Raw genomic sequence first — 23,528 nt, 5'->3', positions numbered from 1 at the left:
TTGTTTTATCGCTGTGTCTTAAACACCAAAATTGATCTTGGATTAACAAAACAGACGAGCCATAAAAGCTACAGACATTTACTTGTTGGTTACAGAAGAGTGCAATACAGTGCTGTCACCTTACAAAGCTGTAAGTGACAGGTGTGTTCTGATCACATCAAATATTTGTATTGCATTACATTCGGAAATCTTGGATATGAATCACATCATGTGGACAGCTGTTTCTTAAAATCAGATGCTGGTCAATTGCAAAACTACAAAAATAGAAATGTAAAAATCAATTGCATTAAGAGTGAGTATTTATCAAAGAACACCATCCATCGTCTACTGCTTTATCCTCCACATGAGAGAACACCTTGAAAGGTCGCTGGTCAAATGCAGGGCCAACACACAAACAGCCATTCACTCACACAGTAACATCTACAGGCAATTTAGAGTGTTCAATTAACTTCTGCATGTTTTTGGACTGTGGGAGGAACCCCGTAGAACCTGGTGAAAACCCATGCACACATAGGGAGAACATGCAAACTCCATGCAGAAAGGCCCTCGGTTCAGACTGGGTCGTGAACCCAGGTCTTTTTAGAACATAAACCACCCCATCGTTTCATGTCAACACAAGGATATTTGCGCACACACTACATGCTCTGAACACAGTTACCTAACTGCAAGCACCACCAACACACGGACTAACAAAAAAAAAATGGCACTAAAGTGGACTTTGGAATATAGTGCGACTGGGTGGATTGTGCAAACAGCAGGACACTTCCAATGATAACGAAGGCGTGAAATTATGGAAGCAGGACTCAACTTTCAACTAGCCTCTTGACACAGTTCTCAATCCGTTTGATAAGACATAAGATGTTTTGAGTGCAATTAATCACTAATCCCAAATTATACACTAATAAATACAGTATGAAATGGATAAAGTGCACCAAAGAGTCTGGAACACAGATCTGAGGATTTTGTTACTGGTGAAGCTGTCTCACAGTACTTTCATTAACTATATATTGCTGTTCTGTGAAGTCTGATGTAGACTGAACAATTCACCTGAACGGTGTATTAAATCCAGGAGATTTGAGTTCAGATCATAACCTGATGTAACAGCGCAAAGTGCAGTGATGCACCGCAGTAAACCCTTGACCCCTACAATCACGCGGGGCTGAAAACAAACTGGCCACATTATATACTGTACGTACAAAAAAAAAAACAAGTATCTATAAAGACAACTTCTCACAAATCTTTCTACCACATTATCCAATTAAAGTTTTCACATATGCTGACCTAACGACAAATTCAATCCAAAAGTGTAGTTTCCCATTGTTTGATCATCAAAACATAACAGTGACTGCACAAAAAATTCATTAATGGGAAACCCTGTGGCAGCATACAGTTAGTAGAATCAGTGACAGCAGTAGAAATGGATTTTGCTACACCTGAAACCTGTAAGTGAGGGAGCATGAAACAAGTGCCATAAGGGATCCTGGTGCTATGTGTGTGGTTTGCTATAGTATTGAACAACGTCTCTGAGAGTGCTTCTTGCTCTTCTTGTTGCTGCGGTTGGTCTCCTTATATCTTCGAATTTCCCGCACCAGTGAATAGAAAGCCTCCTCCACTCCCTGCACACCAGAAAGGAGTTTACATGCATAACGATGTTTTATTTACTCAAACATCCATACAAAGTGGATATAGGTGTTAACATATTTTTGCACCATACCTGTCTGGTTTTGGCTGAGGTCTCAACAAAGGGCACACTGTAGCTTCGTGCTAGCTCCTGCGCCTGTCGCGCCTCCACAGTGCGGGTACTCAGGTCGCTCTTATTTCCCACCAGCACCATGGGGACACTGTCGCTGTCCTTCACCCTGTTGATCTGCTCTCTGGTTAGGAGGCACACACACATGCAATAGCGCCTTAAAGCTGGGAGACACCCACATTTCTCAGTTGTGGGTTAATGCCTTTGCATATCAATGGTGACACAAATGAACACAAAAGTGCGATTGATTTGGAGATTCATTTCGACACCCTCTCTCTTCACACCAAGAGCGACATGAGTCACACGTCCAAGAAAAAATAATTGCATCACAGGACGAAACAGGTGGAGTCAACATCTAGCAATGATAAACCGGTGCTCAGTCTGCATAGGGGGCTTAAACATTACCACCTCCCAGCTTGAAAACACACAACTTTCAGACAGTATGAAGATTTGAAGAAGGTCCTATTGTTTGAAAATAATCACAGCTCTTTGCTTTTAAATATTTTCAATGTCACATCACAAAACATGCATGACTGGTTAGACGTGTACCTACATTGAAAAAAGAAAGGAAATAAAATTGACTATCTGTGCAATTAAAATTATTATCAAAGCTCAATTTGACTGGATACAAGTTCAAAAAGTGAATAAATCACACAAACAAAACATATCTATTATGCAAAGGCCTGTACAGTAACTGATCTGCACTATCTCCACTACCACATTGTCTAGATATGCATTACAGATAGTGCTTCTAGTCATGAAGTAGCATTGTAGTGCCATGTGGTTTGAACATGCATTTTGCAGTGTGGTGCAACAGCTGACATGACAACTTTGACGAGTTTGCTTCAGATTATTTCACCAGTTAGGGGGATACAAGAGTTTGGTTGCAGTGCACATGTGACCTCAAAGCATCCTTATACCTGTAGAGGTGAACGTCCTCAAAGGACTTTATGTTGTTGATGGCAAACACACAGAGGAAGCCCTCTCCTGTCCTCATGTACTGGTCCCTCATGGCGCTGTACTCCTCCTGGCCTGCAGTGTCCAGGATGTCCAACAGACACGTCTCACCATCGATCACCACCTGTTTTCTGTACGAGTCCTGTAACAGAGCACCAGTGTGATTGTGCACAAGCAGGGCCAAACATGTCGTGGAATCAGCCAGTGGATTGCGTCACAGTGACTCGCATGTTCTTTGATAGTTACGTGGTTTCGTCATGTAGCAACAAGACCTTGTCGATTGAAATGTTTTGCAATGAACCTGCTGAAACCTGACTCTTTAAAACCACATATAATGCATTTTTGGTGGGCAATGATGTGTGAAACTTCCCAATATTTACAGTAAGTACAGTAACCTGTTAGTAGAGCTGCACATTTCTTACGGATTTAAACATTTAGTTGTGTTTGAAAGTATTGGGTGGACCTGTTCAACTATGTGTTAATGTATCTATTAAGTTAAAAATATCTACAACGCTAATAAATAAAAATCGATTAAGCTACTCAAATGGCACCAACTCAGAGATGCCCCCTGTCCACAATGGTGACTGACAACACTCACCTCAATGGTTGGATCATATTCATCAACAAAGTGGTTCTGGATGAGCTGAATGGTGAGAGCGCTCTTCCCAACACCTCCTGCACCAACCACCACAAGCTTGTACTCAGTCATACCTGGAGAGGATTGAACACATCTAAACCTCATTCATGGGGCATGTATTTCAAATGTGTATATATACATACATACATACATGCATACATACATATGTACACACACACACACATATATATATATATTGTATTGTCATTGTGATATCAACATGCACAATTATTGCACCTGGAACTGCAATTTAGTTAGATGATTCATTTATTTAACCATTTTTTCCCCATCTATGGTGTACAACAACACTTTACACCACTTCAAAAGTAAGTCTGTTTGTTGTGCAAGGTTTTTTTTGCACTACAAAAGGGTAGTCCTTTGGATTTTTATTATTATTATTTTTTTAATCAAAATTTAAACATTCAATTAGTGAGACAGCGGTTTGATTTATTAAGTTTACGTGACTTTTTTGGAAAGTCCTCCTGTTGCTCTCTTCCTCCCTGTACTGACATGGCGAAGAGACTGACCCAGATTTCATTTTAAAACCCGCTGACGTTAGTTGTCTTCCATGTTAACTCTTCTTCAAAGTGACAAGAGTCGATAAAAGTGCCAATGAACAAGAAGAAGTGTTTAAACTCACCTCAGTGTGGGATTACAGTCTGCGAGAAGAGAGTTGGCAGATGGATAACTGAGATTACTAACCGAGATTAGCTTGCTACATTACGTTAGCCTCGCACGATTTCCTTGTTCAAAAAACACTTAACTTATATCAAATGCAGGAAGCACTCCGCAACTTCTTCCCCTGGCTGTAGTTACGTGTCTAATTATACGTGTGACTAATTCCCGACGCTATTTGTTCAACAAAAATGTAACTTTACGTTGAATTAGTGAAGAGTCTTTCAGGCTGTTATTTAGACTTGGCTGTGATTCATTGTAAGAACAGAGGACTTTCACGTTAACCGTCTTCAGACAACCAATGAAATGACCGCAGAGAAAACTGACGTTGTAAAGAGCCAATCACAATCGACCTGTAAATTATGGCACCGCCCAAAGTGAGTAATCACGACCAATCAAAAAACGGGACGAGCCCCAATTGGGCGTGGCAGCATTGCTTTTCTCCCCACAGATGGTTCCTCTCTGCTCCTTAAAAATAAAAGACAATATTTAAAACCTCAGCAATTACATTAAAAAAAAGCAACGAAATAAACATAATTAAAAGAGCACAGCAAGTATAGACAACACCAGGACTTCTAATTGAAATTTGGAAATTACTTTACTCATTGCTTTTTTGTTACATAAGGTTTACACGGTTTAAAAAGTTTAGGCTTTATTTATGAAAACAAAACGTCTTATAACTCCTCTTGCGGAAGACGCATAGTTGTGTTAACGAATATAATATATGTACACATCATATAACATATTTATGTCCATGACAGTGAATAAATAAACAAACAGCAATACCAAGAATGTGAATGTTTTCTTTTCATTTATACACATACTGATACACGGAATTGAATTATCTTATTTTGAAAGTACATACAGGAAGTAGGTTAAACATGGGTATTAACTGCCCCCTTGTGGTCATAAAATGAAATTGCGTCACTTCATTGAAGCTAGTGGCCATCATAAAAAAAAGATCACAAACTGTGACTGTGAGTGACAACTGTGTTTTTGTTTTGTTTGTAAAAGATTTAAAAAACACAATATTAAATGTTAATGCAGACATGATAGCATGCTTCTGGGGTTTTCTTTCAAAATAAATCAGATAAAAGCAATCATGTTACCCACCAAAATAATGTGGTGATATCAAATTAAGCTTTATCACCAGTTGCAATACAGTTGACGGGAAGCGTGCACACACATTCACAGGTTTGTGCAACTGTTCTTCTTATGGCTCTACAATGACCTCCATACATCTGTAAAGCCTAACCAATTCAAATCTTAGTCCTACATTTAAACATTTAACTTCCTCAGAAATTATGTTCTACCTCATTGGGACTGGGTTTATGGTCTCCATGGGGACTACTGGTTCCGACAAGGTCATTGATTATACCAGAAAAGGTCCTCAAGAGAAAACACAGACACATGTGTCCTTTGTGTGGACACTCATAGACATAATGCATCCCCTGGCCCTTTACCCTAACCTTAACCACCACAACTAAATCACAACTAACCCTAACCTTAGTGTAACCCTAAATGCAGCTCTTAATCCTCAGAAAGCCTGTTAAAGTTGGGTGGATCAGACAACATATCCTCACAAAGATAGGTTTTCTTGACAATTTGTTCTCACACACACACACACACACACACACGTGCACACACAGCCCCCACCCTCTGTTCCACCATCATACTCACGCCTCTTGACTGTGACGTCCATGTTTCTCACGCACTCTCCCACCGCGTGCATCTGCTCTCTGATCTAATCTTTGCCTAAAATCACAGAGATAATCCAGCATCCATCTGTCCTGCTGGAGGAGGAGAGCACAACACTGACCCAACACTGTAAAACTACACATTTAATGCGTCATTGTGCTGATTTGGTCTTGACGACACAATTGTGCAACAAAATAGTGACACCATTTCAAATAACTTAGTTTTTTTTTTTTAATATACACAAGGATTTCTCACATATACATCTTTTGTACATAGAATATTTTCCACAGTTTCCCACCAGGTAACTAAACATTTCATCAGGATTGGAGGAGGACGACACTGAAACTGAGACAAAGAAGAAACTTGATCAAGAATACATTGATACAACACTTCAAAATTTTTTTTTAAACTGCTCACATGAATAATCATTCAAATCATGGACACATATCACTCAAAACTACATGGTAATCTGCTTTTGTCAAGTTTTTAAATAATCCATTGTCTGATGCCCACACATTTTCCTGCATTTGATTTAAATGAATCTTGTTTAGGATTCTGAATGTTTATTTTTGTGAGGGTTTCAAACCAAAAACCCTCTTCACATTAAATAAAAAAAAAAGCTTCCGCTGGTCTGAGGATGCAGCCTTAAAATGTTAAAATAAATGTGTGTGTCTGTGAGCACATGTCATTCCATATCAGAATCTGTCAGCTCTTTCTACTCTTTATGCAGATAGTCAGTTGCAGTTTATACAGTATGATGGTTTCCTTCCTGGATGATACTGTCAGTGTCTCCTGAGGGGACACCACCTATGGACCCAACACGTCACTACCCAGCTGTCAGTGCGTTGAAATAAGGAGACGACTCCTTTTAAGGGCATGATTTGGCCATGGTCGTCAACATTGGATAGTGAATGGTCCCAGCCTGTTTCCACACACAGAGTGGATGTGTTTTTTTCTGCTAATTAATCAGACAGGCTGATTTCTAATAATCAATATTGGTTGGTTATTAATAAATGTATTGACTGATTATTATAAGTTTACATATTTTTATTCTCCGAAACTGCTGAGTCACCAAAGCATTATACCTCTAAAGAGGACAGTAACCATGGAAACTTGCTATTTGAAGAAGTCCGCGAGTACACACTCACACATGCACACACGTACAAGTCAACGCTCAAACAATACGAGGACATGCAATGAAGGACAATTTCCTGGTGAGAAATCACCACAACTGGAACACAATTTGAGACTGTTTATGCATGTGTGGAAGGGATTAGAATTACTTTTTATATTTGCAATGGTTACCAGTTATTGATAGTGAACTTAAGCTCTGCATTTTTTTACACATCAGTAGTGAATACACACAAATCTGCACCCGGGAAGTAATGGTAGTTGAGCACCTTGCTCAGGGGCTCTCTGGTAACAAGCCCAATTCTCTTCCACTCAGCCATTTGAGTAGAGTGGAAGGAACAGTGCACGTGGAAATATGGTCAGAATGACATGGAATTTATATTTTATCACATGGAGTGCGTCAAGAATCTGTCACTGGCAGAGCAACATCACTGTAGAAAAATCCGGTCAAGCATGATACATAAATATCAAATACTGTGCTAACACTCCCTGTGTGCACTGTACATGGTGCACATGCCTGTGCTTGTACAACCTATGTGTGTCTGTTTGTAAATAGAAGAAAGAGAGAGCGAGAGAGAGCAGCCTGGGCATTACACTGCTGTGCTCACTGAAACATGCTCCCTGTTTCTGCATAACGTTTCAGCACCTGCACCCAACAACCACACACACACACACACACACACAATGTTTGAAAAGATCTGACCCATACCAACTCAAACATGACATTTAAAGACATGGAAAACAGCACCAGCAAAGATTCAAGAATGAGAGGGAAACAGAAACAGAAGGAGAGTAAGTCACACAGAGGCTGTAATGCGTGGGAATATTATAACTGTATTGTTCCACTGGGGGTTAAGCAGTGGCAGTGGAACTATCACACTCTACTTGTCTTCCTGGGCCACTTTTTCAAAGGGATCACCCACACACATACACACACGCACAAATAGAAAGAGTCAGGTGATTTACTGGAAATAGAGGCTTTGTGACCCATACGTTCGACTGGCCGTGACCTAGTTAGGTCAGACCCAGGTGAGATTTAGTGAGTCGCCTTGGCACACACAAATGCACACACATACGCGTTAAGGGCAGCTTGTCGTATCAACAACAAGCATTACAGACAAACTGATACAACACTGAAGCACATTTCTCTCTCTTGTACATTTGAAAAGTTTGAAAGAATGAACCCTTCTTCTCCTTCTTCTTCGTCTTCTTCTTCTACACATGAACATTTCAATTATGACACAATTCCAGTGGCTTGAGAGACTTCAGCCTGTAGGCCGACAGGCAAAAAGACCACACACGTGTACACACGCACACATATACACACACGTACACACACAATTTCGCCTGTGATGCCACGGCAACAGAACTCCTGATCAGTCTTCATCAGTGAGCAGGAAGGAATTCTGAAGTTTTGTTTGTTTATTTTTAAAAAAATGCATGTGTTTCTGTGCATTATGACTAAAACCTTCATGCAACACGCACACATGCGCGCACGCACACACACACACACACAGAATTGAATAAATTAGATGCATACTTTTGATATGTGCAGTTGTAAATACTGTACAAAAGCACACAGGAATTCCATCCATTATTGCAGTAACTTTCCCAAAACAATCTTCCTCCTTTTGTTTCTTATTTGCATCACGTGTCATTCTTCTATGTCAGCTCCTTCTCCTTCTCTCCTGCATACATGTATGAGTTGTATCCTGGTGGTTGAACATACTCCTCAGATTTATCCCAGTCCGACACCCATCCTGCTCCAGCTCCTCCTCCTCCTCCTCCTCCTCCTCCTCCTCCGGCCCCTCCCCCGTTGGCACCAACCACTGGTTGGCTCATGGCACCGTACTGCCCGCCTCCGCGATAGAGCTCCTCCGTCTCATTGGCCAGTTCGTCCTCGTCGATGATACCGCACTTCTCATCACTTGTGTTTTCTATGTCTGCCCATGGTTGCTTTTCTCCTGATGCAAAGAGTCCTGTTGAATAAAATAATAATAATAATAATCATGTATAATACTGGGCAAAAGACTTGGATCACCACTGACTTTGTTGTTTTCGCAAAGTTTTAATGTGCATACTGTTTTCCAGTCTCTTTATTAAGATAAAACCTTAAAATACAGGAAATATTTACACTGATTGTGTGCACTGATTACCGACACAACTGCAAACACACATTGCCAATAGATAATAAAAAGAGTAGGTGGGACACAGGAAATAGCGTCAGAAGACGAAGACGACAGGAAGTAGAGGTAATAATAACAACAAGGGCAATATTTGTTTACCCTTAAAACTGTCACTCTTGAGGACAAGGCCTAGTGTGTCCCCAGCTTAAGTTGGCACTTAGCACATCTTGACCTCCTTTGGGGTGACAGTCTTGAATGAATTAATTTTATACCATATTTTATACCACATTTTATACTGTTTTATCCTCCACACCCTGGACAGGCCACCTGTCCATAGCAGGGAAAACACACAGAGACAAACATTCACACCTACGGTCAATTTAGATTGTCCGGAGAGAACCCACGCGCGCACATGCAAACTCCACACAAAAAAACAACAAATCTAATAGTGGCTTAAGAGCTTTGCACAGTATATTAATATTTAGGGCCTCACAAAAAATGGTAGTTGAAACTTACCATAGAAAATCACTCCTCCATAATGAACAAGGGCAGCTATAAGGAAGACATACTGCCACTCTTCACGTGTCTGGAACAATGTGAGAAAAATAAGGAATGACTACTAAATATGTACATCAATGTTGTTGTGAGGTTGATGTCAGTGAAGGTCTGTACCTTGTGTTTGGTCATGGCTCCCACAATGAGAGGACACACCATTCCAGACAATGTTCCCACCCCATTTGAGATGCCCATCAGTATGCTGGCATATCGAGGTGCAATATCCAAGTGATTGACATTAAACCCTAAAAAGGACAAACAAAATGAGCGCTAATTGATTTTTTCATACAGGGTATTATCTGAAGCAAAACTTGCAGTGATATTTCTAGAGCAACAGACATCAGTGGCGACAGATTAAGTCTGTTTTCACATTAGTTTTGATTAAATTGAGCTTTCAGCTTAATAATATCTCATACCTGAGATAGCAAATCCACTGAAACCCACCGCCAGGACCAAGAAGGAAATGGCAATGCCTTTTGTGTGAGAGAAACCGACCACCAGCAGGAGAGTAGCCTCCATTCCAAAACCTGAAACATGTACACACATTGGACAGAGACATCGGACTTTAACCACCACAACTTTGTAATCATTTTTCATGATTAAAGCAAGATTCCCGATTGTTTAAGCTTCTTAAATGTGAGTATTTTCTTCATTTCTTTGCTCTGGATAAGAAAGAAATCATTAAAAGTTAATCATTTTGGTTTGTGGACAAAACAAGACATTTGAGCACGTCATCATTTCCAGGTTTGACAAACACCGATCAACTTCTTTTAAGGTTTTCTGGAATTTTATGGACCAAACGATTCATCGCGAAAATAATCGACAGATTAATTGATTATGAAAATAATCGTTAGTTGCAGCTCTACTGTAGTGCACGCTGTAGTGTTTGTGCCACATTTGTTTATGAATGATCCAAACTTTAAGTTGCACAAAACAAAACAAAAGATGTCAAAATAAAAATGTGATTCCAGCACTGGCAGCTGCTGTATTTCAGATGAGAAGGTTACAGAGCCACTGCTTTAAATGGAATAAAACAATAAATAAGTAAACAGGACTACATTTATTATGACACTTTACAAATGTATTAATTTAAGACAGAATTAAGTTTTTTAGCCACTTATTACAGTTTTTTGTATCTCAGAACATCCAGCTCAGACCGTTGTCCAGTAGTTGTGTCATGAAGACAAACATGAGTTGCAAACTCAGGCTATTTAGAAGTTATTTGACTTGTGCTTGTACACTGTCATGAGTTTTCTCCTCTTTTCCCCCCTTGGTCGTTTTTATTCCCCCCTTCAACTCTCACCTCCACAGTTCATCATCTTCCTGACGTTGGTGGTGGACATGAGGTTGTGGGTTCTCAGGTAGTCTGCCAACTGGCCTCCAACAGGCACAATGATTGTCATCACCAGATGGGGCAAAGCTGACACCATGCCCACCTGAGGTAGAAAAAATAAAGAAAGGGGAGAGGGAGTGATTGTGTTCTTATTATTACTAGAGGATTGGAAATGATCAGAGTGTGAAGGTTGAAAAGCTGCTGTTTCAGTTCAAAGGTACAGCTATTGTTACAGCAAACACTCTTGGTGTGGATTCCCAAACAGTCCTGCAACTTTTCAACTGCTTTTGACATCTCGGTTTAGTTGTAATACTTTACAAGTGAACTTACATGAATTATTTAATTTTGAGATGTATGTAAGTATAGAGTTAGAATAAATGACAGTATCTACAGCCACTGTAAAAGGTGTTAAATAAAGGTACAGAGTATGCAGTTCAAACATAATCCCTGTCAATCATCCATAGTAGTGGCCACTAGAAGGATGTGATGGTGTTTTTATCTACAGCGACAATGTTCTCTGCTGGTATTTACTGTTTTCTCTTAGTTTTGTTCTGGATCGGTATGTTTTTTGTGGGCCGCAGCGTTGGGCCAGTGTGTTTGTTTATACACTCTAGTCAATAATAGTGAGCATCCAGGACAATCAGGTTACGACCAAGCAGTTAAAGACTGTGATAATGGCAGGCACGGCACATAAGAAACCTAAGTCTAGTGAGGATAAACACCAAGCTGACAAAAGCCGTTCAAAAAGAGTGCGAAGGACTGAAAAGGGGAATGCAGAGGGAAACAGAGGTGGTCTCTTCTCTGTCTGACAGGTAAGCATCAGTGGTTAGCCTAAGTAGCTTGAAACTTAAGCATCGACATTTCGACAAAAGTTCTTGCAGTAGTATTAATCGCCGTATTAGCAGTGTACACACTGAAAACTACTGCTAATAACTGTAGGTTACTAACTAACCAGCTAATGCAAGATGCTGCGTCTGCGTCTGGGTCTGAGGAAGTGTTTTCATGCCGTCTATGAAAGGAAGGAGGGTCCAACTTTGCTGTGCTCTGCTGTGTTTACAAACACCCGTGCACAATTCCTGCATACTTGAGCTTTTACTGTATGGATAATACATTCTTGTTCTTACCTTGCTGATCTCGAAGCCAAAGACTTCCTCAAAGTAGGCTGGCTGACTGATGAGCAGCAGGTAGAAGGTCCAGCTCCTGCAGAAGTTGGCCACAATGATGGCATAGACTGGCATGGAGGTGAAGAAGTGTCTCCATGGGGTTTTAAATTTCTTTCACCAAAAGAAAAAAACAAAACAAAACAAAACACATTACTTGTGGACTAGTGAGCCAGCCAGAAGGTGTGTGTACAGTATGTGCATCTGCACTATAAAGGTTTTTCAGTGTTTGTCTGCTGGGCTATAGATAAAAAATCCATGGTGTCATACTTGGAGAGGATTGAGAAATGATGCACTATCTCCGATTGCATCTTCGATGTACTTCTGTTCCTCTGGTGTAATGGTGGGATGGGCTGCAGGACTCTCATACGACACCAGGATCCAGAACAAGTACCAGAATATCCCAAAGCTGCCTAGAGAGTGGAAGAGATAGGAAACGACACAAGAGCACAGAAGCCGACAACATCAGTGTGAGAGGAAAAGCCAAAGAGACACTCAACCTTCCTCTGGGTTGATGATAACATTGTCAATCTCACATGTGCTGATAGGGTGTTGTGTTGTTCACTAAATGTCTTTTTTTTAGTCAGTAAATCCTGGAGGTTGTCATAAAAGCTCCACCATTCATTCTCAATTGTGCACAAGAGAAATCAACTGAGGATACATCTGTATTTCAGCTGAAGAGCTACTACTACTACTGTCATAATAGTGCAGTAAACCAACACATACAGTATTTCACTATTAAGATACTAACCATAGACGTAGAATACTGAAGGCCACCCAATGTACTGCACCAGTATTCCAGCTAAAGGCATGGCCACCACTGCCCCTGCATAGGATCCTAAAAAGATATTAGAGACAAAGAAAAACATCATTTAGTTTGTATCATTCAGTGATTTCTGCAATCTTATTTATTATTGTCTCTGCTTTATCGATGCAAAGCAAAACATTTTCTCATAGGGATGAATGGAGACGGGTCTAAAAAGCCTGACAGTGTCGTCATGCATTAACATAGAGACATGGTTGTTTAAATTGGTCACAAGATTTAAGAATTTCTTCAGGTAAATTCATGTTTTGATAACTATAATGGTTTTTACACATGCACAGTTTGTATCACACTGACATCAAGGAAATCAAGGGGAAATCCACATGTCTTCTAATACCTTACAATTTGCAGGAACCTCCGGATGCCACATTTTCAAACCCACAGAAAATAATTATAGTGGAAATTCCATGTTTTTTTTTTTACATCAGAGATCACATATTTAATTCTTAGGATGTTAAAACTTTACCACAAAAGGCCGTCGTGGCTAATCGACTTCTCTCCAAAGGAGGCGCCCACTTGGCCCAGATCCCATGGCAGGCAGGGTACGAAACACCCTGAGGGACAAAATACAGTCAGAGAAACTCTACGACACATTCCGTCAGGTACATGTGCACACAGAGACACGCTGTACCTCGACAAGGCCCTGGCATATCCTGACCAGTATGACGCAGCTGTAATGGCATCGAGCGGCAGAGGGAATCAGCATGTTGAGGGTGGAGGTGGCCACTATGGCAAAGCCAAACACTCTTAAACACAAAACACAACACAAGGGCAGCATGAGGTGCATAAAGATGAAGCCTTGCTTTAGCTGATGGTTGGATGTTATGGCCGTCAAACCAAATTCATAGATTGGTGGATTTTCAGAGAGTAAGTGAGGGAGCTCATGCCAAAAATAAACAAATCAAACATAAATAAATAAATAAATACCCAATACTGTGGCCAAATCAAGCATTTCATAGCAGGCTAGAATTACGAGAGGATGTTGGAGAGGATATTGTAAACTCAAAGATATTCACCTGTTGGCTGCAAATTTTTGACATATAAAGCCTCCTGGGATCTGAGTGACGATGTATCCCCAGAAGAAGGAGCCATGGATCATACCCACGGTCTCAGGGTCCCAGGTGAACTGTGCAGCCTGGAGACAAAATACAAACACATCTCTGCATCTATAGATTTTTAAAGAGGATGACAACCAAACTTCATTGGAGACCTATATCTTTCATCATTCTGCATTTTTCTTTATTTTATTTGATCATCTTTGCAAAAGAGAAAATCTTCGATTTCTGATCTCTGTGCCACTCACCACAAGTACTTCCTTGTTGCCTTTGTAGACGGTGTGATCATTGACCATGCTTACAATGGCCACACCCAGGTTGCATCGGATGCCGAAAGAGATGCAGAATCCCAGGCCAGACAGGATGGCGATGATGTACCGCCTGGGCAAACCAAAGCAGGTGCAGTCAACCACCGGCAGCTCCTTCTCCTCCACCAGCTCCGGACGGCCATCTGCTGATAACTCGATGGTCTCTCCATTGGGCTGCCGCTTCTCAATCAGCCTGAAGGGACACACAGAGAGTCCATGACTGCACTTCAGAAAAAAGCATGTTGGTCCAAACATTTTTAAAAAAAGGGATATCCCACATTTAAAGGGATATTCATACAACTATTCACAAGACATGTTTATAGATGTTCTGTTGCTGCCATAAAATCAGAGCAGTTTAAAATCTTTGATAAAGATCCCAAGACTTAAAGGTGATTCCACCACATTATGCATGAAATGGGTCAAATCTAGAGACACTGATGGTGATAAAGTTGCCTAACATGGAAACATTGGCTCAAATGGTGATTTCCTGTGACTGTGGGGGACATTTCACATTCAGGTGACTTTGGACGCAAAAGCTTGAAAAGTTGAAAACATGGCTCCACGTGGCTCAGCTTATTGAAATTATTATGTACATTTTTTTTAGGTACACCAACTACTAACAAATGAATGCAATGTAGGCATGATCAAGACAACCTCCAGGAGTTCCAGGAGCTGTGCCAATTTAAACTGACATAGGGCAAAAGGCGGGGTCACACCCTTCACAGGTCACCAGTCCACATAGAGACAAACAATCCACTCTCACACCTATGGTCAATTTAGAGTTTCTACTTTTGCCTAATCCCCAAATCTGCATGTTTTTGGACTGTGGGAGGAAACCGGAGAACCCGGAGAAAACCCACGCACGCACGGGGAGAACATGCAAACTCCATGCAGAGAGGCCCTTGTTCCAACCAGGTCGGAGTTACGACATAAGTAGAGTATATATTTTCTTCATGCATGTCTTTTACTGCAGAGATCTGAGTCATTTTGTCTAATGTTTGACTTAAACTCATAAGCATAGTCTCACATAGACACATAGTGTACACTTCCATGCAGACAGCATGCACCATGTTGGGGCGGCGTCTGACTCAGCATGTCCCAGTGTGTGGAGGCAGCTGTCACTGGTCGGGGAGCAGGTTTAGCGATGACAGCACATTCCCACAGTGTCCTCTCCTTCAGGACGCCTGGGACCTGCCGCCATACTGGTGCTGTTCAAGATGTCCACTCTACCAGACACAAGCAGCAATTTTTTGGAGGCTCACATTTAATACGTCGGAATGGAAAGGTTGAATACCGCGAGGTTAAACACGTACACATTTTTATTTCAGTTGCGTCTAAAATATATTTCTATCAGCCAAGGGCCTTCTGAGTTTCCCCTTTTTGGAAGGATGTAGTGACAATTGTATCCAAAGCACTGGACCACTGGTTGTCACTTTTTTTCCACAGGAGTCAAAGAGAGAGGCCATCTGTGTGTAACAACCTCCATTCTGTCTCTCTCTCACACTCTCTCTCACACACACACACACACACACATGCTGGTTTTGCATTATTCGTGTGGACACTCATAGACATAATGCATACCCTTATCCTAACCTAAAACCAGGTCTTAATCCTCAAAAAGCCCATTAAACTTGTGTGGACCAGCCAAAATGTCCATTTGGTCCTGACAAAGTCAAATACAAGTACACACACACACATGTACATTGCATGTATACTAGCTGTAGATACACAATTTAAATCAATTTCATTGAAATAATTTTTAATGTGAGTGTGTAAATTGTGTGTTGTCGTCCACTTTACACTAGTCTGAGGCGCTGAGTCAGAGGATGACGCACGGTAAATGCCAAAGACACCACAAGGATTTGTTCCACGTAATGATCGTACTTGCATTTTTTAAAATGGTGATTTGAATCTGAGCTTCGATAAACTGAACGTTCCGGTTTTTCGACCACATTTTCAAGACAGGTCTTCACTCTCATTGGTTAATGTCAGTCAGTCAGTCATCATCTACCGCTTTATCCTCTGCCAGAGGGTCGCGGGGGGTGCTGTGCCAATCTCAGCTACATCGGGCGATAGGCGGGGTACACCCTGGACAGTTCGCCAGTCCATCGCAGGGCCACACAGAGATAGAGACAAACAACCATTCACTCTCACACTCACTCCTATGGTCAATTTGGAGTGTCCAATTTACCTATCCCCACATTGCATGTTTTTGGACTGTGGGAGGAAGCCGGAGTACCCGGAGAGAACCCACGCACACACGGGGAGAACATGCAAACTCCATGCAGAAAGGCCCTTGTTCCAACCGGGGCTCGAACCCGGGTCTTCTCGCTGCAAGGCGAGAGTGCTAACCACTACACCACCGTGTGGCCCCATTGGTTAATGATTTTTAATAAATATTTTAAACATTGACACCATGGCCTGTCACTGTCCATCAATCTATTATCTTGTCTTTCTGCATTTGTGTCTGTTTTATCCATGCAGTCCATACATTTCTTACTTAGTCATGCTTGTAGACCCCTCCCCCCTATTTCCATAACGCAAACTCTGCATCATCCCTTTATATATTTATTTGGTCAGCATAAAATATGCCAGAATAACAATCTATAAATGATTTACCTGACTCTGCCATGAGATACTTTCATTGTCAAGAAATCAGAACATAAATATTTTGTAAAGCAATGTTTGGGAATTTGAGAGAGATTAGAGTGCTCTCTCTCTCTCTCTCTCTCTCTCTCTCTCTCTCTCTCTCTCTCTTAATCTGATAAGGATTACAAAAATGATTTACTTCCGGAAATGAATATGGAAGGACAGACTTGCACTGGCTCAGTCTGCTTCTCTCTCTCTGTCATGACACGCGGTGGATTTCATGCTTTTTTTTTTACATATAAAACCATCTTGATTGGTTTGGTAAAATTGGTCATTTTTTGTTTTGATGATGAGTTTTTGCGCCTTGATATTGTGATTTGGCGCTATAATAAATAACGTTTTATTGAATTGATTGATTTGAACATAGTGCACAGCCCATAATTCAACAGCACTGACTTGCAGTATATTATATTGTCACACCTGCATCAGGACATGTACGATATTACCAGTTTGTTGCCAATAAAAAAAACTAATTGTGAAATGCCTTTTGACTGTAACTCCATTTTATTATTACCTGTTATATTTGATCACAGGGATTAAGGGTAGTTGGGAGTGCATTTTGTGCTACATTTATATTGTACGAAAAGTGCTCTATAAATAAAGTTTGATTGACTGACTGATTGAATAAGCTGGTGTCACTCGAGTAAGGTGTGTGTCACACATCTCATCTCTCTGTAACAAACAGCAGCTGACTGGAGCTCAGAGAAACAGTGACTGAGCGCCGTTTAATGCTCTACTACAGAGTTAGTGAAGGTTGCAGGAGGATCCTCATTATAAACCTCCAGACAGATTGCAGCCTGACACCTACACATATGCTACCAGCTAACGAGGCTAGCCCACAGCAACAATTACTGTTAATTACTGATGCATTCCACTAAAGGGCCCAGTGTGTGTGTGTGTGTGTGTGTGTGTGTGTACGAGTCCCAAAATAGCACACTAGCTCAGGCTCTCCCCCTTCTTTTCACGTATCTGTACTTTACTTTGTTATTTATCACTCTTGCAACTTTTACTTTTACTCCACTACATTTCCTCTAACTATCAGTGTTACTCATTACTACCAAATAAAATCAGAAGAAGAAGAGTTGGTAATGGTCTGTATTTATATAGAGCTTTTCTAGTCTTGGTGAGCTGCTTTACACTTCAGCCATTCACACACTGCAACATGGGTTGAAGTGTCTTGCTCAAGGACAGACATAGACAAGCGGAGCCAGAAATTGAACCCACAACCTTCCAGTTGAACGACTACTCGCCCTACCACTGAGTTACCACCGCTCAATCCTTACTCTTCACTTATTTTAAATACCTTTACCTCTAAAACTCAAGTACATTTTATATCAGAAAATTACCTTTGATACTTATAGTATCAAGAATAGTTAATGTCATCTACTTTAAGACTTTACTTTAAGTGAATTCAACTTCTACCAAAGTCTATTTTATTACTTAAGTATCCCTTTAAGGTACTTCATACAAGACTGATGTGGTGTTACACGCTCACGCTTCAAAGAAGAAAAGAGTTGTCACTGGACATTCGCCTGCATGTGTGAGACTCACAACACCGTGAGCTTCCACCCAGGTGATGCAGCTTCTCTTGTTCACACACAGAGAGGAGCTGATTGGTCTCAGCTGGCAACAATTAATGAGCCAGAGTATGCGAGCATGCAGGAGTCCTATGACCTTGGGCTCTCGGAAATGTCGTAATTACAACAGGAACAAGGCTCAGTGGAAACTCATCAGTGGCTATGCTCGGCTCAAACTGAGCCCACATCTGTGCCTTTCACCTGAGCACAGAAGCAGATACAGTGACGATAAAGCCAGCGCAACAACCTGACAACCTGATTCACATGCATAATAACAGTAACAATAATCCAATTAAAAAGACAATTAACACCTTGTTCTATGTATTAAAATATTGGAAATTCATGTCGACTGCATAATCCGAATAACCGCTTATTCAGAATAATAATCCATACTCTTAGTGGTGTCCATGTAAAACAAAGTCAATGATTCGGGACGTCATTGCCTCTACAGACTACATTTATTTCAGTTCACACATCTTTTTAGAGTTGTAGATCTAGCTGATTTAAATGAGAACTAAAGGAATTCATCCATCAGTGCATCACTATAACCTAATATATTCAAATACAGATATTCAGACATGAGGTAATTCATACATATTTAATCTGCCGCATTATTATTCCTTTTAACAAGCGGGTGAATACAGTGAAAGATCCCAGACAAGTCTGCAGCATCTTTCCTTGTCACAGTTATTAAAAACTGTTTTACAATTTTGCTTTTAAATTGTGGAGGGAAAGCTTTATAATTTTTCGCCAAATGTGTGATTTTACAACACTCAACTCTGGTCTGGGTGTGAGTTTTTATTTATTTATTCATTTATTTATTTATTTTTACTCTGTATATTAAATTCACCAGTTCACAGAGCGTTCGGTCTGTGTAATCCTGTCATAAGAGGATGATAGAGACTGAGAGAGTGAGACAGCGAGGGAGGTTGACAGTGAAAAATATTATATAACATCAGACAGACGGCTCATTATTGTCCACACGTGTGCTGATTGATCCTCCAACTGTGCTGCAGTTCTTTCTTTATTTCACTCTTGTCTTAAATTTTCACCCTCATTTGTGCTCCAGTTGTAGGTCGGGTTTTGGAGATATGGGCAGTAGCTTTAGGGATTTTTTTTTTTTTTCTTTTTTAATTTTCAAATGGAAATTTCAGGAGTTGCTTTGTAATTTTGATAGTGTTGTGTCCCCCTTCCTCCCTGCATGAGCCTCTCTCCCTCTCCCTGAAGTGAACAGATTGGGTCTCAGTGGGACGGTGTCACCCAGGGAGAAACCCTCCTCCCCATCCTGTCACACACACACACACACACACACACACACATACGACCTTCATAGACTTATCATCTAAATAGAAAAACTCAATCACTGTGCTAATGTGGACTGCATACGCTTCAGCTCTTGCCATGACAGTAAGCAGATGAACCAAACTGTGTCATAACACAATCATCACATTTACATTTATCATTATGTGAAGATGCTTTGACAGTTTTTCGTGTTTCGTGTTCAGGAAACATAAACACTCGACGGTGCGTTTGTACACACTTCATAGAGGCCAACAGCTTTGCCAGGTGCGGTGACCAGGCCTGCGTGCCGAGCGTTAGCAGCTGACGCTATACTCACTTCTGAGGGGTTTAATCACACACCTGACACACCTGACAACGTGTAGGTAACGACACATGCACAGTGACACACTGGCACAGACTGACAGACACACACATGGTAATTGTGTGGTCTTCATTTTTTTTTTTTGGCATCTTTTGAATTTCTCTAGGTCGACATAGCATCCAACAGAGTGAGTCCTCATCTTACAGCTTAAAATCTGTAATCAAATAAATCTTCTGTTTGATGTGCGATGTTCATGTTTCTTTATATTAATTTTTTTCTTCCTCACAGCACTGGGTATGTTTCTCACATCAGTCTTATTTTCCCTTGTTGGTCATATACAGTATTTCAGAACGATTTGGGGAATATATGTAATGGTGATTTTTTAGTTTTTAGGACAACCTCCAGTTCAATATTCACTGTAATTTACTTAATACCATTGAAAATCAAAATACAATCTAAAGTGTATGTGATACATTTTTATTTGGTATCTATCAGTCAAATGTAGAATGGATTGTGATTTGAGAACGATTAATTGTTCAGCCTTAACATTCAGTGAGTTGCTAAGTAGTCATTGAGGTAAGTTAAGTAAGCTGCAGTATAAGATGTCATGTTTTTTTTTTCTTGGATGAAAACAATCTTCACTTTACACTCAATTCACTTTTTTTATTTGGCACATAGACACAGAAGTGTCAAAGCTGCTCTTATAAGTACATATTGTTATATTGTATAATTATACAGTGATTGGCAATAATCAGCAATTATGCTGTGATTACAATATGCCAAAATGCAGGTCTTGCAGTTTTACAAAGCTTGAATAATGTGTAATGTTCAAAACAATATGGGACATTATCATGAGGAAAATCTCAATTATAATTGTTTCCACAGAGTTTTATAGTGAATCTGAAGTTTCATGCAGTGTCGTCGTGGAGTATAGTTCCCCGACACGAGAATATGAATACATTTTGTCTTTTTTTTGGGTTTGTTTTTCATTTAAAAGAGTGTGGAGTGCACTTGACTTATCATACTGAAGTTTATGCTGACGTAGTGGAGTTTAATATAGAAACAGGAGATGCATTCAGATGGAGAAGGTGTTTAAATAATAGATGGAACCACGGCTGCTTTCAGCAGGGAGGGATTAAGGTTTTGTCTGTGAGGTGGTGAGATTGTGCACAGATACAGTGCAGGGACATCCTCTAAGCCACACACACACACACACACACACACACACACACACACGCACACACACACACGCACACACACGCACACACACGCGCACACATCAAACATACATGTTCATGTTGCCTTCAGAAACCATGCCTTGCATGTCACACTGTGGCCACATAAAACCTGCATGAGCTGCACGAGCTAAGCCAAAGGAAACTCCACTCCACTCCACCCAATCTGAATCCAATCCCATAGATCACCACATGCATGGCTCACGAGCAGGAGCAGAGGAACACAAGAAAAGCCTGGGATTTGCATGTCTTTTAATCTGGGAGACCCTGGTATAGGCAGAAAATTGTCTGTACTGGTTTATCAATGAGTGATGGAGGGATGATGGAGTGAAGTGAGGCTGGAGGAAGTGACATGCAGGGATGGAGTCAGTGTGTGTGTGTGTGTGTGTGTGTGTGTGGGGGGGGGGGGTGGATTTGTGTGGCTCGACAGCTGGACTGAAAAACAGGCTATTTCAGGACGGGATTTATATGTTCAGTTTCTACCTCAAATCCTGAGAGTAAAAGCTTAAAGGAGAGGTTATTGCATGAGGTTCTATCAGAGTCTTTAATCTCCTTTTTCATGAAATATTGTGTTCACAGAGCACACCAAATCTGATGCAACTTTTCTTATAATATCTCATTTATCTAACATATATTTACACAGCACACTTTTTTTTTCTCACATTTGCAATAAAGAAGACATATGGGTCGGGTGTACTGTAGGTTGTTCTTCTCCTTAAAAAATGGTCATGTTACTAAAGGACTACAGCTATTTCAATAAAATAAAAAAATATGAAACTGTTCCAGATCATGTCTTAGGTTTCAATAATCAAAGGACAGAAGTCACACACTTTGACACCATCTGGTCAGCGCTCTCATTCAGCCAGGTTGCGCTATGGAGATGCATGTAATCACACTTTCTTCCGTCTGAAACAACAATGTACTCTGTGCTGGTGAACAAGAACAGACTAACTAACATTTACACAAACAATAAGAGAAGGCGTGATCCCAGAGGAAAAACAAAAAGAGGAAAAAAAAAGAAGGTAAAACCAACAAAGCAAAAGCATGTGTTCCAAGTTCCCCACACTTCCACAATTTCGAAAACCAGTGTCGAATGAGACAAATATTCTCCCTCATTTCATCAATTAGTTTGGTGCCATCAATCCATCCTGCGCTCTGCGCTGCGTAAAGCTGGACTTAAGCCGCTCCCTTTACGATTTACTACTTGAATGCAACTCTCGCCCCCTTTAACGGTTTCATTTAATTAAAAATAAATAAATAAAACTTTTACTTTGCTTGACTTCACTGGTTGGAGCAGAGAGGATGGGATTGAGCTGCAGTGTCCCGCAGAGAACAAGCAGAACCATCACGTGAACACGCACGGAAACGGGGTCAAAGTCGGAGGTGAGGGTGAGAATTATTTGAATGAAGTGTGTACCTGTGAATTTTCCCCAGAGTTTTGCCCGCGACCGCCTTAAACCTGTCTGGTCGAATCTCCATCCTTGCAGCTCCTTGACCCGGCCGGTGTGCTGATGTCCCGCGCGCACTCCTGTCCTGCCCGAGAGCGCGCAGCCCTCTCTCCCTCCCTCCCTCCCTCCCAGTAAAGTAAACACAGCTTTGACTTCCCCTTTCCTGATGATGCTTAGTCATCACTATTGGTGCGGTTAGGTAAAACTCATTTATTTATAAATTATTAGTGTGTTTTTTTAGTCACATAGATGCAAATACAAAGCCAAACAATTACGCAGAGCACTGATTGAATAGGCAGAGCCTGTCCTTCCTACAAAGCTAGCCAACAAAAATATGCTAAGGTCATTAAAATGTAAACTAAGTGGGCGTGTTTATCCCTGCTAACATGAACTGACTGTGCCCCCTGCTACTCTTTATAGGTGTGTTACAATGTTTAAATGCTATTTGCCTATTTCTAGAATGTCATTTTTGTGACACAGTGGCGTGCACAGACATTTAAAGGGCACCCAAAGAGCTTTGACTGCTCTGTGTTTGTGAGGTTAATGTAATTATATTTGTGCATCCCAATCAGACACTTTACTGGATAATCAGAAGTCAGTATCATCCAAATAAAAACTATCATTTGTTTGGTCCACCTTTTAATTTATTAAGCTATTTGTCACCAACACGTGATCACATTCCTGTTGTGTGAGAAACGTAAAAGTACCAAAGACTCACCGGGATCAAAAAAAGATTTAGATTTAAAGGAAGCACAGGACAGTTTTTTATATATATATATACACTGTGAGAATAGGAACAAAAACCTAA

At 40.7% G+C, this 23,528-nt stretch overlaps 2 protein-coding genes across 3 annotated transcripts; both read right to left on the bottom strand.

Moving 5' to 3' along the window:
• Positions 1-62: 62 nt before the first annotated feature.
• zgc:55558 (GTPase KRas) lies at positions 63-4,299 on the bottom strand. 2 transcript variants are annotated; one of them, XM_058654706.1, is made up of 5 exons: positions 3,985-4,299; positions 3,306-3,438; positions 2,671-2,849; positions 1,715-1,874; positions 63-1,616 (listed from the first exon to the last, which is right to left on the bottom strand). In XM_058654706.1, exons 2-5 carry the CDS (start codon positions 3,414-3,416, stop codon positions 1,503-1,505), a joined length of 564 nt encoding a protein of 187 aa, XP_058510689.1. In that variant the 5' UTR covers positions 3,417-3,438; positions 3,985-4,299; the 3' UTR covers positions 63-1,502. The 2 variants fall into 2 exon arrangements, with proteins under 2 accessions (XP_058510689.1, XP_058510688.1); XM_058654705.1 differs by having other exon boundaries at positions 3,306-3,418; positions 3,985-4,298.
• Positions 4,300-5,960: 1,661 nt separating this feature from the next.
• slc17a7a (solute carrier family 17 member 7a) lies at positions 5,961-22,818 on the bottom strand. The gene is made up of 13 exons (XM_058654704.1): positions 22,690-22,818; positions 14,149-14,401; positions 13,862-13,980; positions 13,477-13,591; positions 13,312-13,399; positions 12,774-12,860; positions 12,293-12,435; positions 11,987-12,136; positions 10,833-10,965; positions 9,946-10,056; positions 9,647-9,774; positions 9,491-9,560; positions 5,961-8,827 (listed from the first exon to the last, which is right to left on the bottom strand). The coding sequence occupies exons 1-13, from the start codon at positions 22,749-22,751 to the stop codon at positions 8,511-8,513; spliced, it is 1,776 nt and encodes a 591-aa protein (XP_058510687.1). The 5' UTR covers positions 22,752-22,818; the 3' UTR covers positions 5,961-8,510.
• Between the last annotated feature and the right edge of the window lie 710 nt (positions 22,819-23,528).

This window comes from Solea solea, chromosome 16 (genome assembly GCF_958295425.1).
Source record: "Solea solea chromosome 16, fSolSol10.1, whole genome shotgun sequence".
Classification (NCBI taxonomy): domain Eukaryota; kingdom Metazoa; phylum Chordata; class Actinopteri; order Pleuronectiformes; family Soleidae; genus Solea; species Solea solea.
Note: the sequence above shows the minus strand (reverse complement) of the source record. Positions and strands in the feature narration are given on the sequence as shown.